This window comes from Lissotriton vulgaris, chromosome 7 (genome assembly GCF_964263255.1).
Source record: "Lissotriton vulgaris chromosome 7, aLisVul1.2, whole genome shotgun sequence".
Taxonomy (NCBI): Eukaryota; Metazoa; Chordata; class Amphibia; order Caudata; family Salamandridae; genus Lissotriton; species Lissotriton vulgaris.
Genome location: NC_141695.1, coordinates 631,222,151 through 631,240,158, shown reverse-complemented (window position 1 = coordinate 631,240,158; position 18,008 = coordinate 631,222,151). Strand labels below are relative to the sequence as shown.

Sequence of the window (18,008 nt, the reverse complement as noted above, 5' to 3'; positions counted from 1 at the left end):
TGCATTTCATTTTGGAAAGCTTCCTCTGTTTGTGTGCTTTCTATGGTATTTAAGCCTTCACCTACTGTTGGTTGAACTGGATCATTCTTGTTCTGATTGCGATTTAGTAGGTGGTATTTTTGCAGTTTAAGTTTTCTAATGCCTTTAAATACATCCAATCTTCTTTTAACATAATTGAAGTCATTTGCAGGACAGTAAGTTAAACCTAAATTCAGTATTGCAATTTCTTTTTCATTTAGTTGTACATCGGATACATTTACAATTGTCTTATTTTCATTTGATGATGGAGACATGATTACTTTCCTCTCCTCCACCGTCCTCTTTTCTTGTGATTTGTACCTGTTTCTTTTGACCTTCCGTCGTTGTCCTCTCTTCCAGTTTTTTTTGGGCTGTAATTTGTTCGCTGTGTGAGGGGCCGGAGTGTTGGTCTACTCTTCTGTCCTCGCATAAAAAACAGAGTTCTTCATACAGGGGGTGTTTAGGTCTGCCTTGCCGAGCTGCTCCTTCACGCATATATATATATATCTGCACTGGCGCCAAAGTTATCCTAGACTTACATCAAATGGAGGAGGATATGAATGATTTTTCCTCAAAAGAAAAAAGCAAAATGATGACTGTTTTGGTTTTTCGGCCAGATGCTACCTATCGTACAGGGTTAAGACCAAAATCAACTTTTAACACGAATGTCCGGTATGACAACATTGAGGCCTTTAACAGTATCATGGTATGAGAAATTAACAAAATAAGAGACCAATGTCAAACATCATTTTGTGACAATTTAACGAGATCCCAAAGAAATGCCTTGAAGACGTTAATGGATGATGAAACTATAACTATAAAACCCTCGGAAAAGGGTGGAAATGTCATCATCTTGGACATTGAACATTATAATCAGGAGGCCTTGAGACAATTAAGTGATACTCCCTGTTACGAAGAAATTAGTTGGGACATGTAACAAACATCAATTGTAAAGTATCATGATTTATTGAACGTTTGGTGGCAGGAGGGTATGCTGGATGAAGCTGAGTATTTGTTTCTGAGAACTGAAAATCCACGCACCCTTGTTTTGATCTAATCCAGAAAATTCACAAACATCCGACTAGACCACCAGGGAGGCCAATAGTATCCTCCAATTGGCGGATTGTTAGAGAACACCTCCATTTTCCTGGATATGTTTTTGTCACCTTACGTAACCAAATTAAGATCCTATTGTCATGACAGTACTGATTTTTAACGTCGCATTCATGACATTACTTGGGAAGACAATTACCATATTTTAGCACTGGACGTGTGCTCACTGTATACTTGTATTGAGCAAAAGGGAGGAGTAGAAGCATGTATGTATTTCCTGAAGGAAAGGCACATCTCCCTCTGGGACCACACATAGATGCTTAGGACCATGATGCTATACTGCCTCAATGGGAATATGTTCATCTTTGACAAAGTCTTATATAGACAAAAAGCAGGGACTGCGATGGGCATGTGTTTCGCCCCCAGCCTGGCAAACCTTTTTCTGGGCTGGTGGGAGAAACGCGTTGTGTGGGTGGAGACAAATGACAGATTCACGGAGCACATCCCTATCTGGATCAGGTACATTGGTGACCTGTTCCTGATATGGCGTGGCTCCGTGGATCTTGCCATGGAATTTATAAATGAAATGGGAAAGAATGACTTAAATCTCAAATTCACCCATTCCATTAACCGCTCATACTGCGAGTTTTTGGATTTTGCAATCCGCATTGAGGGAGGAAAAATGATCACCAGTCTTTTCCGCAAGGAAATGGCTGGAAATACCCTACTCCACGCCAATAGCAACCACCCTGCCCTTTAAAAAATAGCATTCCCTTTGGCGAATTCCTTCAGGCACGAAGGAATTGCAGCACAGAAGACAACTTTGCTAGAGAACAGCATACCATGATGAAAAGATTTAGACAAAGGGGCTACAAGTACAAGACCATTGAGGTAGCTAGCCAAAAGGCTAAAGGAATCACACACAATCAGGTACTTTTTTCTTCTAGAAAGAAGCTGACAGATAATAGTGGGGCACCGAGATTGTTTACAACTTTCAATGTGAGGTCCAATCAGTTGAGGAATACTATGAGACGACATTGGGGGCTTTTAGAGACGGATCCCATAATTGGTCCTGTTGTGGGAAAATCACCATCAATAACCTACAGGAACCTACAGCCGCCAGATTATTCACGCTCCAAAGTTGCCCAAAGCAGTAAGCCTTACAACCCAATACCCTTACCCACTCCAAAACCCTAAAAACACTCTTACAACCCAATACTCCTACCACCAAACCCTAAAAACACCCTTACAACCCACTACCCTTACCCACACCTAAACCCTAAAAATACCCTTACAACCCAATACCCTTATCTATCCCTAAAGCCTAAAACTCCACTTACCACTCAATGCCCTTACGTTGCCCTAAATCCTAAAATTACCCTTTCTTCAAATACTTATGTGGAAGCCAAGTTACTTCTTAACATTATTTCCCACTTCAAGCGCTCCAAGGGCAGCTCTAAAGCTGCAAATCAAGAATCCATACTCTGCTTATATGTTAAGTGATTTTGAACTGATATTAACAATTTGTGAAATTCAGATACTGAGAAAACTGTACTCCTAAGAGTAAGAAGTATACAGGTGTGCCTTTTTACGTTAAGTGCTGACATTCAACTTGGATAATGGCTTCTAACAGCAACAAAAAACTCATTTTCCAAACTCTTGCATATTCAGATCATTACTCTGTTGAATTTTCTGACATGTCAGTAATCCTCCATAAAAGACTTTGGCAGTGCTTGTTTGAGAGTTTGAAGGCTGTGTGATTATTATAGTGCAATACTTAACAAGGATAGTCTTGAGATAGGAGATCCACTGAGTGAATGGTGCATGATAAAGGCACCTTTAAAGATGTCCAATTCAGGAAGGTTAAAATGGTCCATCGGATATTCAATTTAAAAAGAACAATTTATGAGAGTTCAGATTTTTTGCCAGCTTCTCCACACGAAGATATACCTTGCTGTCTCTAAAACATACATCTTAAGGATCTTAATCTTACCCCAGAAATCCATCATAAACTTGCCCCTGATATCCACACTGACCTCACTCTATCTATCCACAGATCTTTTAATGTGGATACTTACATAGAAACCATTAATCCCTCAAAAAGATATACATGGTAGACTGCCACTAAAACTGTCAACCAAGACTGATGGAAAATAGGATTCTTTGTTGGGAGAAATTACCTGGTCCAAGTGCGGCTCTTGATGAGAAATTGAGATCGTTCTTTGACCCTGCAGGCACCACTGTAGAAGCAGGCTTCTCAACTTGGGAGGGATGGGAGTGGACAGTGGCTCATTCCCAAATGTCCAGACCTTAGCTACATCTGACTCTTCTTCCCTGGGGCGTTTACTGGTTGAGCAAAAAGGCCTAAGAGGGACATGTAGGTCATGCCTCTAACCTGAACGTAGGGCCCTATAAAATTGCATTTCAATGTGGACAAACTGTGCTTGCAATCTCTTTTTCCTATTGTTTTTTTTAACCAACGTTTTATTTGTTTTACTAAGAAATACAACACACTTCACATCCTTGAGGTGACATCCTTTACCAGAACCATACATTACTTAGAAGCATAGATGGAGTCTTTTTAGTTTAGGTCTTTATCTCATTTTTTCTGAGTGTTTTTCATCCATGCTTCCTCTCTTTGCAACTGTTTTCTTATATTTCCCTTCCGTGTTGTCTCTTTTTTGCCTTTCTCTATCTTGCTCTGGTTCAAAGTTTGATAATTAAAAATAATTTTTGATCCTCAAAAATGAGTGCTGGTGCCTGCCACCTGCAACCACCAGCACAAATTAAGCAAGGTACGTGCCCAAAGGTCAGGTTTCCAGCCCGCCTGCCCCCAGAGCTCTGTTAGATGTCAGACGCCAGCCGGTGCACAGATGTGTTATTCATTCTATTGTGTGAATGATAATGCTGCCAAGACAGCTTTGAATCTCCCAGAACAAATTACACTGCCATCTGAATGAGTTCCAGGAACCTTAAGCGCTTGCACATTGTCCCGTTGCTGCATATTATTTTGGAAGGTTTGAAATATGCTGAGTTTGAATCTTTAGACTGCACTAACACACCGTCTAACTGTTCATCTGGTGTCTCTCTTGTCAGGCATTTGAAAGTCAAGAGTGAAGTTCTTCGTAGACAGGCTGTCAACACTTTAGTAAGTCAGAGCGCTCTTCAGGACCATAGCTGGCAGTAAATGATTTGGGGGGGCCTTGGCCCCAAATATTAACAGCATGAACCGAGTGCTTGGGGTGCAAGACAGTTTCTATCTCCAGAATAGTTTTGACAAATGTTGCTAAATTAATGTGATTTTAAAGCACAAAATGTATTTCTTTTGTTTTCTTTGATATCTTATTATGCACCTACAAGGTTCTGTGAATAAAATATGTGGCAAATAGTGCATCAGAAAACATGTTGCCAAGAGGTCAGTACCAGACATATTTAATCTTCAACATACAAACACGCTCTGCATGCATTGCATCATAACCTTCATAATCACATCATAACAACTCCCAGAGGATTACGTAAATCCAGTTTAGAGTCTTCCCAAACACCGCAAGGGTCTTAGTGCGCATAATACCAAAGAAACTACATCCCTCCCGGATAGCTCGTCCTATACATTTTTTAATTTTTAAAGTTCAACATCATCAGCAAAGGGTCGAATACTTTTCTTCCAAGATTGCATTGATGAAGTCTTTGAGGATGAGCATGTCTTTATCTGCATTAGCAGCATCAATAATCTGTTCAATTGATGGGGGTGCTGGCGTGCCGGACCTCACAATGAAGTTGAGATACTCCTCAGTCGCTTTGGATATCGAACTGTGGCATTGTAGCAGCACTCTTGGAAAGTTATCTGCTGGGTTTTTGTCTTTCCCCGGCTTGTGTGCAGTCACATATTTATACTCTTGCTGTCGCAACCCCACGCCCCCTCTCGATACAAGAGGGCATCTTAGTTTTCGGGTTTCTAAAGATAGTGAGCAACGCCCGGTGGTCTGTGTTGATAGTGAAACGTTCCATTTAAAAACAAATAAAAATGTTCACAGGCACACGCCACAGCCAGACTCTCCTTCTCCGGCTGAGATTAGACACATTCTGTGTTATACAGGCTTCTACTGGCATAGGCCATAATGTGTCTCTGGGCATTCGGATGGCCATTGTGTTGAGCAAGGATTGCCCTCAGCCCCACCAGTCTCGCATCTACTGTGATTTCAGTGTGTAACTTGGGGTCAAAATAGGCCATTTCAGTTGCATTCTCAATAGCATGTTTTATTTTATTTAAATTTTGATCGCATTGAGGAGGCTACTGGAATGGGACATTTTGCTTTATTAAGTCTCCAAATGAGCCACTCACTGTAGCACAGTCATGAATGTACATAAAGCAATAACAGGCCATGCCTAAGAAGGATCGCAGCATGGTTGCAGTTTGTGGGGGGCAAGTAGATGACAGTGCTTGCACCATATCCTGGTCAGGAGCCATTCCCCCATGGGAGAATATGTGTCCAAGAAATGTAAGTTTGGTTTTTTGAAACTCACACTTTGCTGCGTTCTATGTGAGACCTGCATTAGCAAGTAATTGGCACACTTGTTTAAGATCCTTCTCAAGTTTCTTTTATGTTGTCCAAAATAACATTATGTCATCACTGTATTTGAAAGCATGTGTAACAGGTTGAATTACTCAGTGAACAACATCCTAAAATACCTCTGCAGCCAAAGACACTCCAAAACTCAGTCTTTTATATCTGAACAAACCAGGGGTCTCCAACAGGTCGATCGCGAGCTACCGGTAGCTCGCCGAGACCCTGTGAGTAGCTTGTGATGTTTGCTACTCAATTTAGTAGCCCTTTAGTGTTGTTTGGGCTATTTAGGCTGTTTACAATCTCTGTTGCCCACCCTCACACAAACCAGCTACTCAGATTGGCTTTGAGCTTAGCTGGGGCGGGGAAGAGGATGACGTTCCTCTTCTTCCTACGTGCATATCAGCGTGATTGTCTATGCGCCCCCTGCCTTTTCAATACTGGCACCGTGCTCATTGAGTGAGTCAAGAGTGCGAAGGATGCTAGTGCAGAGCTGTATCAGGCATGGCAGGGCAGAGCAGCTGGTTTGCAGGTCACGCAAGGCAAGCAGTATAGAGCTGCCGGTATCAGCGCCATCTGCCCTTTTCAGCAGAGCAGAGGTAAGCGGTGGAGGCACATGTCTTACAGAAGCTGAGAAAAGACTTTATTTCCACTGTAGACGGCACTACGAGGCAAAAAGCACAACTCGTTCTTATTTGCAGTTGCTGCTGTTTTTTCCAGAGAAAGCCATTAGTTATTTAATGTGCTGGCCCCAAAGCTTTCCACTTCTCCTTGTATTCATTTGTAATGCCCTTGATAACCTAGGCGCAATAACCACTCCACGCATCAGTTTTGCGTAAAAGGCCATTTATTAGGACAGGCATGACAGACCATAATCAAACAATACCCTCTTTAACAGTTAAAAATCCCCCCAAACATCCTGCCTTTCAACCATCATCCACACACGTATTCCACTGGGCACTCCCAATTCACACCACGACTTCTCCACGTATACCATTCCCATCCACTTTCACTTCCAAACTCTTCCCGCATCTCCATCCATTGCACTCCCATCTACCACACCCCCATCCTGCACCTGTAACCCCCTCCCCGGAAGGGTGATTCTGCCCGTCATGGATGCCCCACCCCTCCCCAGACACGCAACCCTCCCTGTGTCAACCTGTCCTAAACTGGCACTCTGAAAACATGTCCAACAAAACTCCTGCACCCAACTCTTAAACCAGTTTGTAGGGTGGGAATGCGGACAAAACTAAACCTATTCCCTGAGGCACTGGGGACAGGAAGAGGAAGTACTTCCCCTCCTGTCCCCTTAAGTAGCCTCCTATCCGCCCACCCCCTAAACCCACCCCCTGACCTAGCCCTCTGACTGCCGTCCTCTTGCGCGAACACCCCGGGAAAAAGACTGGTCTGTCGACCTGCTCTCCCCAGGGGCCGCATTGTGTGACTGGGCACGTTACAAAACAAGATTTTAAAGAAAACAATATTTGCGCTGCGCTGATGTTCCAAATATGCCCAGTAAAGAAGTAAACCAACCAGATAGGTATGTGAATATTCAGACGTACCTCAGTAGGGGCACACAAAAAGAAGAGTACATTAGTATTTAGTAGTAATTAAGCCAAGGAATATAAATATAGTGGTGGTGAGTTTTAATGTATATTGAATTAATAAACAGGTGTTCTTGTGCTTATCTCTAAATTTTACAAACAGTGCCACCATGTGGCACCTCTCATAGTGCTGTGCCAATGCTGAGCCCCAGAAACCACTGTCTCAAAAGCACTGCAAACCTATCTTTATTTCTGCTCCCTCAGCCCATTAACTTTTCCATCTGACAGAGGGGACGGGAGCATGGGATACCTCACTACCTCCATTTGTGCACATTTTAACTTTGTGCAAAGGCCCAGGCATGATACGAAAACCGTAAGTGACACCCATCCATTTGGCAACCATACCTAACCTCACCCGCTAATGTGCATGTGTGTGCTACCCCATTTTTTTATGCCAGGTGTGGAGCTGAGGGGGTCACAGTGACCATCCAGGTATTGGGGCAGTGCTCTGAGTACCATGTGTAGAGTCGTGGGCCCTTGGCTCACACGCTGAATAAAAAGACGACAGGCACATGTTTCTGGTGGGTAAACTGCTCTGAAAGAGCTCAAAGGCACCGCAGCCTGCAGTAAAACACATGTCCTAGCAGCAAGTTTGTAAAAACATTACAGTGCCATTACTAAATTAAGTAAGCTATTGATGATGGCCAGGCAGTACCTTCTTAGCATGCCGGAGCCACCCTCAAGACAATTATCCAAGATATTCTGGAGGGTTATGAGTATTTGGTTAACAAGTTTGCAAAGCAGTATGAGGAATCAGGAATCTGGTGCCGGAGATAAGGTGTAGGAGAGTCAGGGTCAACAATGAACATTCTTTTTCTAAAGTAAGGGATATCTTGAGGAAGGAGTTTCATGAAGTGCTTGACAACATAGGACTCGGTGACAAGTTCTTGCAAGGCATTATCTTTCTTGTACACGCATTCCAAATATTCCTCTTACGAAGTCTGCTTCAACCGAGTGCAGCTGCTTATGGCAGGCAGAGGTTTGTGATGAATCTCCCGATGAACCAGCCACGGAGATGACGTCAATGAAAAGTGCTTAAGGTATTGTGTGCGTAAGCAAACCTTCTTGTGCATCATACAGCCTTGTGGGAACAGTGATGGCTGTTTCTTGCATCATTACGTATCACCAGTGCTGAAAAATCATTTCCAAACTTGCATTACTGACGACTGAGCTACGCTCCACGGTGCAGCAAAACAGAACTTTACCAAATAGAAGTCAAGATTCCAGCCGGTATCTCCCACCCACCTACCCGGCATTACGAGTTACCAGACCTAGAATTGGGGACATGATGCGGCTCCTATGTTATTTTATGAGTTACGTTATCAGCATTTGTATGTATCACATGATTTATTTGTCTGTGCAATAACACGTTTAACTTTGGAGGAATTAGCTGATTGAAGCATCATAAATGGAAGTGGAATCATAGAGGGGCCGGTTAGGTAGATGACTCTTGTGGGTGGTTTATGCAAGACCTCCAGGAGAACAACAGGCTTTTGTGCCTGCTTTCTCGTTCCCAAGACCTGTCTGTATTATAGGAGTGCCCCCTCCCATGATTAGCATGTGCAAGGAAAGTTCCTAATTTCTAAGAAAAATGGCCATATGTAAATTTGGGAGTAACATTGTACATTTACATGCCACATATTACTGAAGGCCCTGGCCCGTTGTGCGCTTTTGGGAACACATTATCAGTGCTTTACGAAGAAGGTGTGCCACAGTTAATGTGACCCTGAGGGTGACTTTAGGGATCCAGCAAAGAGTTCCAGGGTGCATCACACGTAGTGCATATGACTCCAACCTTCCTGGGGAGGTTCCTACTTCAGAGGGAGGCTGGCCCTACCTGTCATGGAACACCGAGGTGTTGCGCTTCATTGCTACACTCTCCCCAGCACCTTGACTACCTCAAAGGATTATTAGACACACTAGGCTAGAGCAGGAAGACCCCAGTCCGGTCTGTACTGGGCACACACAAGAAGGCGGCGCAGCAACACAAAGTGTGATTAAAGAAGAGTTTGTTGAGTGTTTCCAAGTAACAGAACGAGCTGCACTTTAATGACTGTTAATACTTTGTGAAGCATTGCACGAATGGTGGCTTACGTTTGCCACATACCTTCCTGGAGGTTCATATTACAGTGTAACCCCAAGGATGCTGCATGGGTGCACACTTTGTAAGTGTGAAACTGCAACAATACCTTCCACAACACTCTGAGTGTGTCTGACTTGGCGCTCAGTCAGGGTGCATAAGCTTCCCATATCACCTCGTCAGTAGGGACTACTACTCCTGCACAAAATTAGGCACAGTGGCTAGCTAGCCGCTAACTACACCCACCCTCATTTGTGCCCCAGCCTAGACCACAAGGCTGGCAAAATGTCTCTCTGATGGAGGGTGGGGCTGCGTGGGCCCACTCTGGATACTGCCCCTATTTTTATTTCTAAACTTGTAAAAAAAAAGTTAGGAGGCCACGGCAGCTTGCACAACAAATTGCACCTGCCAGCGATGCCAGTACCAACACAACTACTTGCCATCACACTCCTACAAGTGTAGCAATTCAGACTCTTCCAGGCCCCCAAAGCTATAAGAATGGCTTGGGCAGCAGGTTCTGGTCATTTTTTAATATATATTGAATTAATAAACAACTGTTGCTGTGCTCATCTCTAAATTATAGACAAAAACCACCACCACCATGTGGCAGACTGACAATAAAGATCCGGTGCCAAGCACCGGAAATCACCGGCTCAAATTAAGTACCAAAATTCATGTCTGTGGTCATGCCTAAGGGGTGGCCAGGGAGTAAGAAGGTGCTTAAACATTTTTCCTGTACATAGGAACCACTCCCTATCCGGATGAGGTAAAAAAAATGTAGGTCACCTCCTCGTGGTCTGCAACATCATGGGCTCTGAAGAAATTAGGCTTAAAGTCAATGAAACTGGGCGTGGGGCTTCTCTCGGAAAAATGTGTGAGTTATTTGGGGTTTAGTAGCTCACGACGATTTTCTCTGACCAGAAGTAGCTCTCCCTACACAAAAGGTTGGAGACCCCTGGAACAAACCAACATGAGTCGAAAAAGTACCAATGAACCTACAGTTCTCTTTCAGCTCGAGTTGATTGTATCCTTTGCTCAGGTCAAGACAAGAGAAGACTTTGGTTCCCTTCAGCTGCATGATCATGTCTGCTATGTGGGGACCAGGAAGTCTTTCTTTCTCTATTGCTTTGCTGGCCTAGCACATATCAACACAAATATGAACTGCACCTTCACTGTCCTTTTTTGACATCACCACTATGGGCGAAACCCACAGCATAGGACTGGTGGAGCATTCAATGATGCCATGCTTCAACAGTATTTCTAGTTCTTTCTCAACTGTATCTTGTAAGTGAAAAGTGACTCTGCTGTGCCGTTGGGCAACAGGGCACAAGTACTCATTAATATGAAGTTGCACTTTCATCTTTTTGAGTCTTCCTAGGCCATGAAACAATGACTGGAACTGACTCACAATTTCAGACTGAGCATGTATGTTGCAGTTGAGAGATATCAGTCCCATGTCAGCAGCAGTGGCAGAGCTAAGTAGGCATGCTCTAGATGAAGTTACATGAACCACTCCCTATCCGGATGAGGTAAAAAAAATGTAGGTCACCTCCTCGTGGTCTGCAACATCATGGGCTCTGAAGAAATTAGGCTTAAAGTCAATGAAACTGGGCGTGGGGCTTCTCTCGGAAAAATGTGTGAGTTATTTGGGGTTTAGTAGCTCACGACGATTTTCACTGACCAGAAGTAGCTCTCCCTACACAAAAGGTTGGAGACCCCTGGAACAAACCAACATGAGTCGAAAAAGTACCAATGAACCTACAGTTCTCTTCCAGCTCGAGTTGATTGTATCCTTTGCTCAGGTCAAGACAAGAGAAGACTTTGGTTCCCTTCAGCTGCATGATCATGTCTGCTATGTGGGGACCAGGAAGTCTTTCTTTCTCTATTGCTTTGTTGGCCTAGCACATATCAACACAAATATGAACTGTACCTTCACTCTCCTTTTTTGACATCACCACTATGGGCGAAAACCACAGCATAGGACTGGTGGAGCATTCAATGATGCCATGCTTCAACAGTATTTCTAGTTCTTTCTCAACTGTATCTTGTAAGTGAAAAGTGACTCTGCTGTGCCGTTGGGCAACAGGGCACAAGTACTCCTTAATATGAAGTTGCACTTTCATCTTTTTGAGTCTTCCTAGGCCATGAAACAATGACAGGAACTGACTCACAATTTCAGACTGAGCATGTATGTTGCAGTTGAGAGATATCAGTCCCATGTCAGCAGCAGTGGCAGAGCTAAGTAGGCATGCTCTAGATGAAGTTACATGAAGTACATCAATTGGAGCTTGCACTAACTTTGTTTTATAAGGCATGGTTGTAGTCAATCACCCTTTACTCCATAATGGTTTAGAAGCAGCCCATGTGTATACTTTCATGTTTGACGGAGTAAGGTGTGGCACAGGGTATAGGCTGTTGAACCTTTCTACTCTCATGATGTCTGTTCACCTTTAATGTCATTTTAGAGCAGTATAACCAGAAGACCAAAAACAGCAGACAAGGTCAAGCACAACGGATCTTAAAGTTCTTGAGGTTTAGATTGTGCAATCACTTCCAACACCCGCTGCCATAGGATGTACAATTTACAACAATGCAAAGAAACAAAATGGAAGGTGCACTCAAATGAAGTCAATAGAGAAAGTAATTTGTAAATGTCTTCTTCTTTATTCAAAAGGTATTCATGAAGCGAAGGCACAGCCAACGGGTTTCGTTCCCATTTTTTGCCTTAAGGAACTTCGTCAGGGCAGGTTAATATTTTTAAGGGGCAGCACTCCTAAGTCAACCAATGTAAGCAAACCGGGAATGACGGCGAGCTCGCTAGGTCAAAGTTCGTCACCTTAATTGGGAAAAATCAGCCCAGTAAAGATGATCACGAGTAGTCCCAGTCGGTGCGGTAAAGTCGAATATGTTGCAGGTGCTATTGTTAACCCCAAGTAGGAAACAGTCAAAATGTGGACGGATCATAACGTCTTCAACAGAAAGTTCTCGTGTTAAGACGACAGTCCGATGTAAATAGTCCAATGTTATCAGAGGTCCAAAGTGTGTGTCCTGCTAACGTAGCGTAACCGCTAAAGGTCAGGTAGTGACCCAAATCAAGAAACGAAGAAGCAATGCCGAACCTGTGATAGGGTCCCGGCTCTGAAAACCGTCAGAGAAAGAGGCGTCCTGGTGAACGCTGTATGCCTACGAGACTGTTGTATAATTGCCAAACATGATTAAAAAAAACGCTGCGGTAGTTGTGATTAGACCTAGGAATAACAACCATGAACGCACTTATCACCCTTCAAGTCGGGTGAGTCCTGCATAGCGCAACGGGAGCCCTGCTCTCCCCCTAACGGAATGACAATAGGACAGCATTTTTTAATGAGTTAGCTGGGTGTCCACGTCAATATAATTAGAGCTTATCCTGCCAAAGGCCACAGTCGTTTGTACATCAGCTAAATCAGTGCGCAACAAAATAGATATCCTGAGCAAGCGCAAAAACCTCTCTATTTGAGAACACAACCCTGTAGGTAACTTAACTGCATATCGGGAAATCGAGCTAACAACTCGACCATTCTAACACAAACGCTATATGTGTGTGATATACGATTGATAATGAGCAGGCAAAATTTGCCAGTAACTTCCTAAAAATGACAAGGATATTTGAACTACCACAGTGTTGCTACTGGGTGTATGAGTCTGTGGTGGCTGACCGTAGGGCGAATGATCTATAAAGTATTGCCATTTGTATAAGTTGCATTGAGAGTTTTAAATGTAAGAGTTTTAATTGCAAAATTCTCAATGTCCCATAACCCTCCCCCTGGTTATCTACATCATTTATATTCACAGGCACAATTTACCTCCATGAAGTAGAGGACTAGTACGTCACTTTACCACACATATCTCACATGGTCCTGGAGAAAGCCCCACCGACCTATATAGGCAACAGAGGGCTGAAACATGTCGACCCTTTAGATCACGAAAATTGATAGCGTGTGAATCCTAATCTTTCTCCTCACGCATATCTGCGATATTTTCATCCCTAACTTGAATCCAGGACAATAAATTGAACCATCTGGCTGTCCGAGTTATTTTAAATCTCACAATCACCACTTATCACTGGTCAATACTGCTTTTAACCAAGGGAAAGTAACTCCTGGTGGAGGTTGCATACCAACTAACCCTATGGTTATGCAGTCACGTGATTAAAATGAGCGGAGAACCAAGATATACCACTATTACGATCAATATATCACGTGCATGAGGGTTTTTTACCAATGGACATACAACCCACCTGTGTACCAAGGTTAGCAGGACAAGTGATCCCCCCTCCTTAATTGATTTATGAGATTACATACCAAGGAAATTGGTTGGATCACATTTTTTCCTTCTCCCTCCTATTGATATATGTATGACTAGCTGCGCACAGCAGTGGGAGTTTTCAATACACTATTTCTATAGGTATCTGTAACACAACATCATTGAGTAACGTCGAACAACACCACCATGGCAGAGAACTTCGGCCTCAGTTACTCTATAGAAGAAATAGATGCAATACTTGCCTGACCACCGCTCCTATTAGACAGTAACCTGACCCAGACCCTGGCCAACACTAACGAATGGGATGAACTGACTGAATTGAAGAAAGAACAGGTCAGAACAGCAGTTCATGGAATCATCATGACTGAGTACCTGAGGGTTAATGCGGCACCCAGAGGCCTATGGGTGACCAACACGCCACACATCTTCCTTAAGGACTAGGGGCCAGATGTAGGTGGGAGATTTTGGCCATTTACCGGCCGGTACCGGTCGAACTCAGCCGTTACCGACCGGTAAATGGCCATGGAGATGTAGGGGGGATAAAAAACATGCATTTTCGGTAATTTTACCGAATCGGTAATTTTACTGATTCGGTAAAATTACAGAATCGGTAAAATTACCGATTCTGTATATTTTACCGAATCGGTAAATATACCGGTCGGTAAAATTACCGAAAATGCATGTTTGGTATGTAGGTGCCAATTTTAACATTGACACAGGGCTTTGAAAATCGGTATTTTACCATGCATTACAATTGCATGGTAAAATACCGATTCAGGTGTACATGCACATCTGTGCATGTACACCTGTGCCATGTGGCACACATGCCTAAAACAGGGGTGCCAGAGGGTGTCAAAGTGACACCCCCTGCACCCTTGCAAAATTCGGTATTTACCGATTCGGTAAATACCGAATCGGTATTTGATATTGAATCCTATAGGCTTCAAGGCCCATAGGATTCAATAGCAAATACCGATTCGGTATTTACCGATTCGGTATTTTCGGTAAATACCGAATCGGTATTTGATATTGAATCCTATAGGCTTCAAGGCCCATAGGTTTCAATAGCAAATACCGATTCGGTATTTACCGAATCGGTAAATACCGATTTTTACCGATTCTGCAAAATTTACCGAATTGGTACCTACATTAGAAATACCTACTCTTAATTACCGAATCGGTAAAATTCGGTAATTAAGAGTCGGTATTTCTGATTTTGCTACATCTGGCCCCTAGCTTTTCGGAAAGACTGGTCCGCGATATCTTGGAAATGCACCAGAGACTATCTAGTCCTCATCATCAAGACAGCCACCAAGCAAACAGACAAACTAACTATCAAAATACAAGTGATTGAATCAAAACTAAACAACATGGTACACATTACGGTCTACAAGAATAAGCTAGACGAAATAAACAAAGAAATTAGTGACACCCAGGAGTATCTTACACAGACGAAATTACAAAAACTAGCTAAAGAACTGAAAAGATTCTCCATTGAACGAATCCATCCATACAGCAGTAAAGATTACAAGAGCAATGACAATGCCTCTAACTATGGCTCCAATAGTGGCTCATCAGGAGACAGCACTGACTCCAGCGGTGACGAGTACCCCACCTTTGGAAGAAGAGGGAACCAGAGCAGAAGGGGCAACCGCAGAGGACGCAACATGTGGCCACATTATCAGATGGGCCCCCCTCGAATTCCTTTCCAACCATTTAACCCACATTTCCAAGGATGGATGAACCCATATTTCCAAGGCCACCACCCATGAACCACCATCAATAACACCAGTCAGGCCAGAATTTCAACCAACGTCTTCCTTTTTTAGGGGGAGGCAATGCACCCCAGAGGCAAAGACGAAGATTAATAACATGTCAGACCAGACACGACAGGTACAAACCAGGAGTGTCACGAAAGCGAAAGCAGGACCGAGCACAACACCCTCATTGTGAACCTGACCGATAAAACACTGTCTCCCAACCAAACAAAAGTCCTAAACAAAGGCTTAGGATACGTACCAACACCGAGTCTAGACATTTTCAAGACCAAATGTGAAGTAGCAGAATTCTGCCGTAAATTGAAACTAAAAGCCGTTTTTACGAACCATGAAACATCAACCACAGATGGGGACACATCACTACGTCAAAAATCCAAATTCTGTCCAATGAATTCCCAAGTACCTATTGAAATCTTGACATTTGAACAAGCCGTAATGAAGGAATTGGATGATCTGATTGACCAAACTGCAAAACCTTTCCAGAATATAACCAGAACAGAACAGAAGGCCCTAAACAAACTCAAAAGTGATGGGGAAATCGTAATCAAACCGGCGGACAAAGGAGGCGGCATAGTCCTCCTCACAAAAGAAGGTTACAACAAACAGTGTTTAGACCTTCTGTCAGACCAGAAGTTCTACCAGATCATAACAACTGACCCTACACCAAGATTACAAAGGGTGATTGCACTAATGGTAGAGGAGGCCGAAACCAACAACTGGATTTCGAAAAAAGAGGCGGAATTCCTAGAGACAAAAACGCCGAGAACGCCTTATTTCTACTCCCTACCAAAGACTCTCAAAGCACGGACGCCACCTCCAGGCAGACCCATTGTATCCGGCATTGGCTCTGTCCTGGAACCTCTGTCACAGTTTGCAGATGAGTACTTGAAAACTCTCATACAAAAAACCCCAACGTACTTGAGAGACACTAAAGATCTTCTCAATCACCTGACACAAGTTACCTACTCAGAAACAACCATGATCTTGGTAGGGATGGACGTAGAGAGCCTCTACACCAGTTTACCACAACAAAAGACCCTCAACACCTTAGAGAGCCTCCTTTTCAATATTGACTGGGATTACAAAACCCCTAGGCATTTCCTTCTGGAGTGCTGCAGACTTGCACTGACGAAAAACTTTTTCAGTACGAAACCACTCTGTACAGGCAGTGCCATGGGACATCCATGGGCAGTACATTTGGCCCCAGTGTGGCTGGGCTTTATGTTAGTAACTTTGAAGAAATATTTGTCAACAACAGTACTAATCCTTACCAACATCACATCTTTTTTTGGAAGCGCTATATAGATGACATCCTCCTTATTTGGGAGGGAGACATGGAAAGTCTGAAAAGGTTTCATGGATGGCTTAACACACAGGACGAATGGCTAAAATTTACATACACTGCCAGCAAAAAAAGCCTTGACTTCCTGAATATAACTATCTATGTAGAGAATGATCTCCTACAAACAAAAACATTCTTCAAACCTACTGCCAAGAACAGCCTGCTGTCGTTTAACAGTTATCACCAGTGGGGGATCCTCCATGGGGGCGTTTGGGCGCCGCACCACTGCTTTCTCGCCGTGCAAGAAGGCAGAAGCAAATAGTAGAATACTACCATTTGTTTCTGCCTTCTCGCACGGCGAGAAAGCAGATTAAGTTCATGGTTGAGAGAGTGGGCGTTACTCAAGGGCAGGGGGGAGTAGCTTTCCCACTGTTGTTAATACTGTTTGTTTGGGCAGCCTGAGAGGCTGTCTAAACAGACTGTATTAATTGTATTAATAACAGCGGGCAAGCCGCTCCCCCCTACCCTCAAGTAACCCCTCCCACTCTCCCTGTTTTCTGTATGCTGCAGCATACAGAGAAATGACGTGGTGTTGGGGCAGCCGGGCGAACGAATCACAGCGCTGTGCTGTGGTGGAGGGGAGGGAGGCTGCCTGCAGCCTTCCTGCCTGAGCGTGACAACGACGAGCACCATGGGAAGCAATTCAGAACAGGACGGCGGGAGTCGGGGAGTCGGCAGTTGAACTTGAAGGCGGGAACTTGAAGGAAGGTACTGCAGACAGTAAATGCACATTCAGGTAGAAGCGCTTATCTTACTGCATACTATGTGGCAACTGCTTCTGCTGTTTTCGATGAAAATGTATTTCATGGTGTCTTTGTTTAATTGTTTTCTAATCGGTGTTCAGGATACATGCACGTTAAATGTATAGAAAGCAGGACGCGCTATTTATATGCTAATGTGCCAGTAGAAGCCATGTGTGGTTATCGAAGAGCTGTAATCAATGGCCCTGACAACGAGGCGATGCCCAGACTGGCCGTTGGCGGCCAGTAGCAGTGGCATGTTAAGTCCCAGCCTCGCTGCAGCCTCTTAGCCTTTCTGCCCTCGCCTTTATTTCAAAACTTATGTGAGGAAAGCGCGCGGGTTCGTGTACCACGGTAGCTTCGGTTCAGATGGTGCTGCTATGCAAATTTACTTTTCGAACTAATTACAGTAAAAACAATATGTGCGGTAATTTCTGGGCGCATTTCTTAAAGCAGGAAAGGATTTGTTACAAAGAATGACTTCAAGACCGGAAAGCAGTCTGACAGAAATGGCACTGTAAATGCG

General features: G+C 43.7%; 1 protein-coding gene across 1 annotated transcript in view; it reads left to right on the top strand.

The window, feature by feature from the left end:
• Positions 1–18,008, top strand: part of HEATR9 (HEAT repeat containing 9) — a 153,506-nt gene that overhangs the window by 97,797 nt on the left and 37,701 nt on the right. The window contains exon 8 of the mRNA XM_086928757.1: positions 4,168–4,219. Coding sequence (XP_086784883.1) covers positions 4,168–4,219 — 52 coding nt within the window. The remainder of the gene's footprint in view (positions 1–4,167; positions 4,220–18,008) is intronic.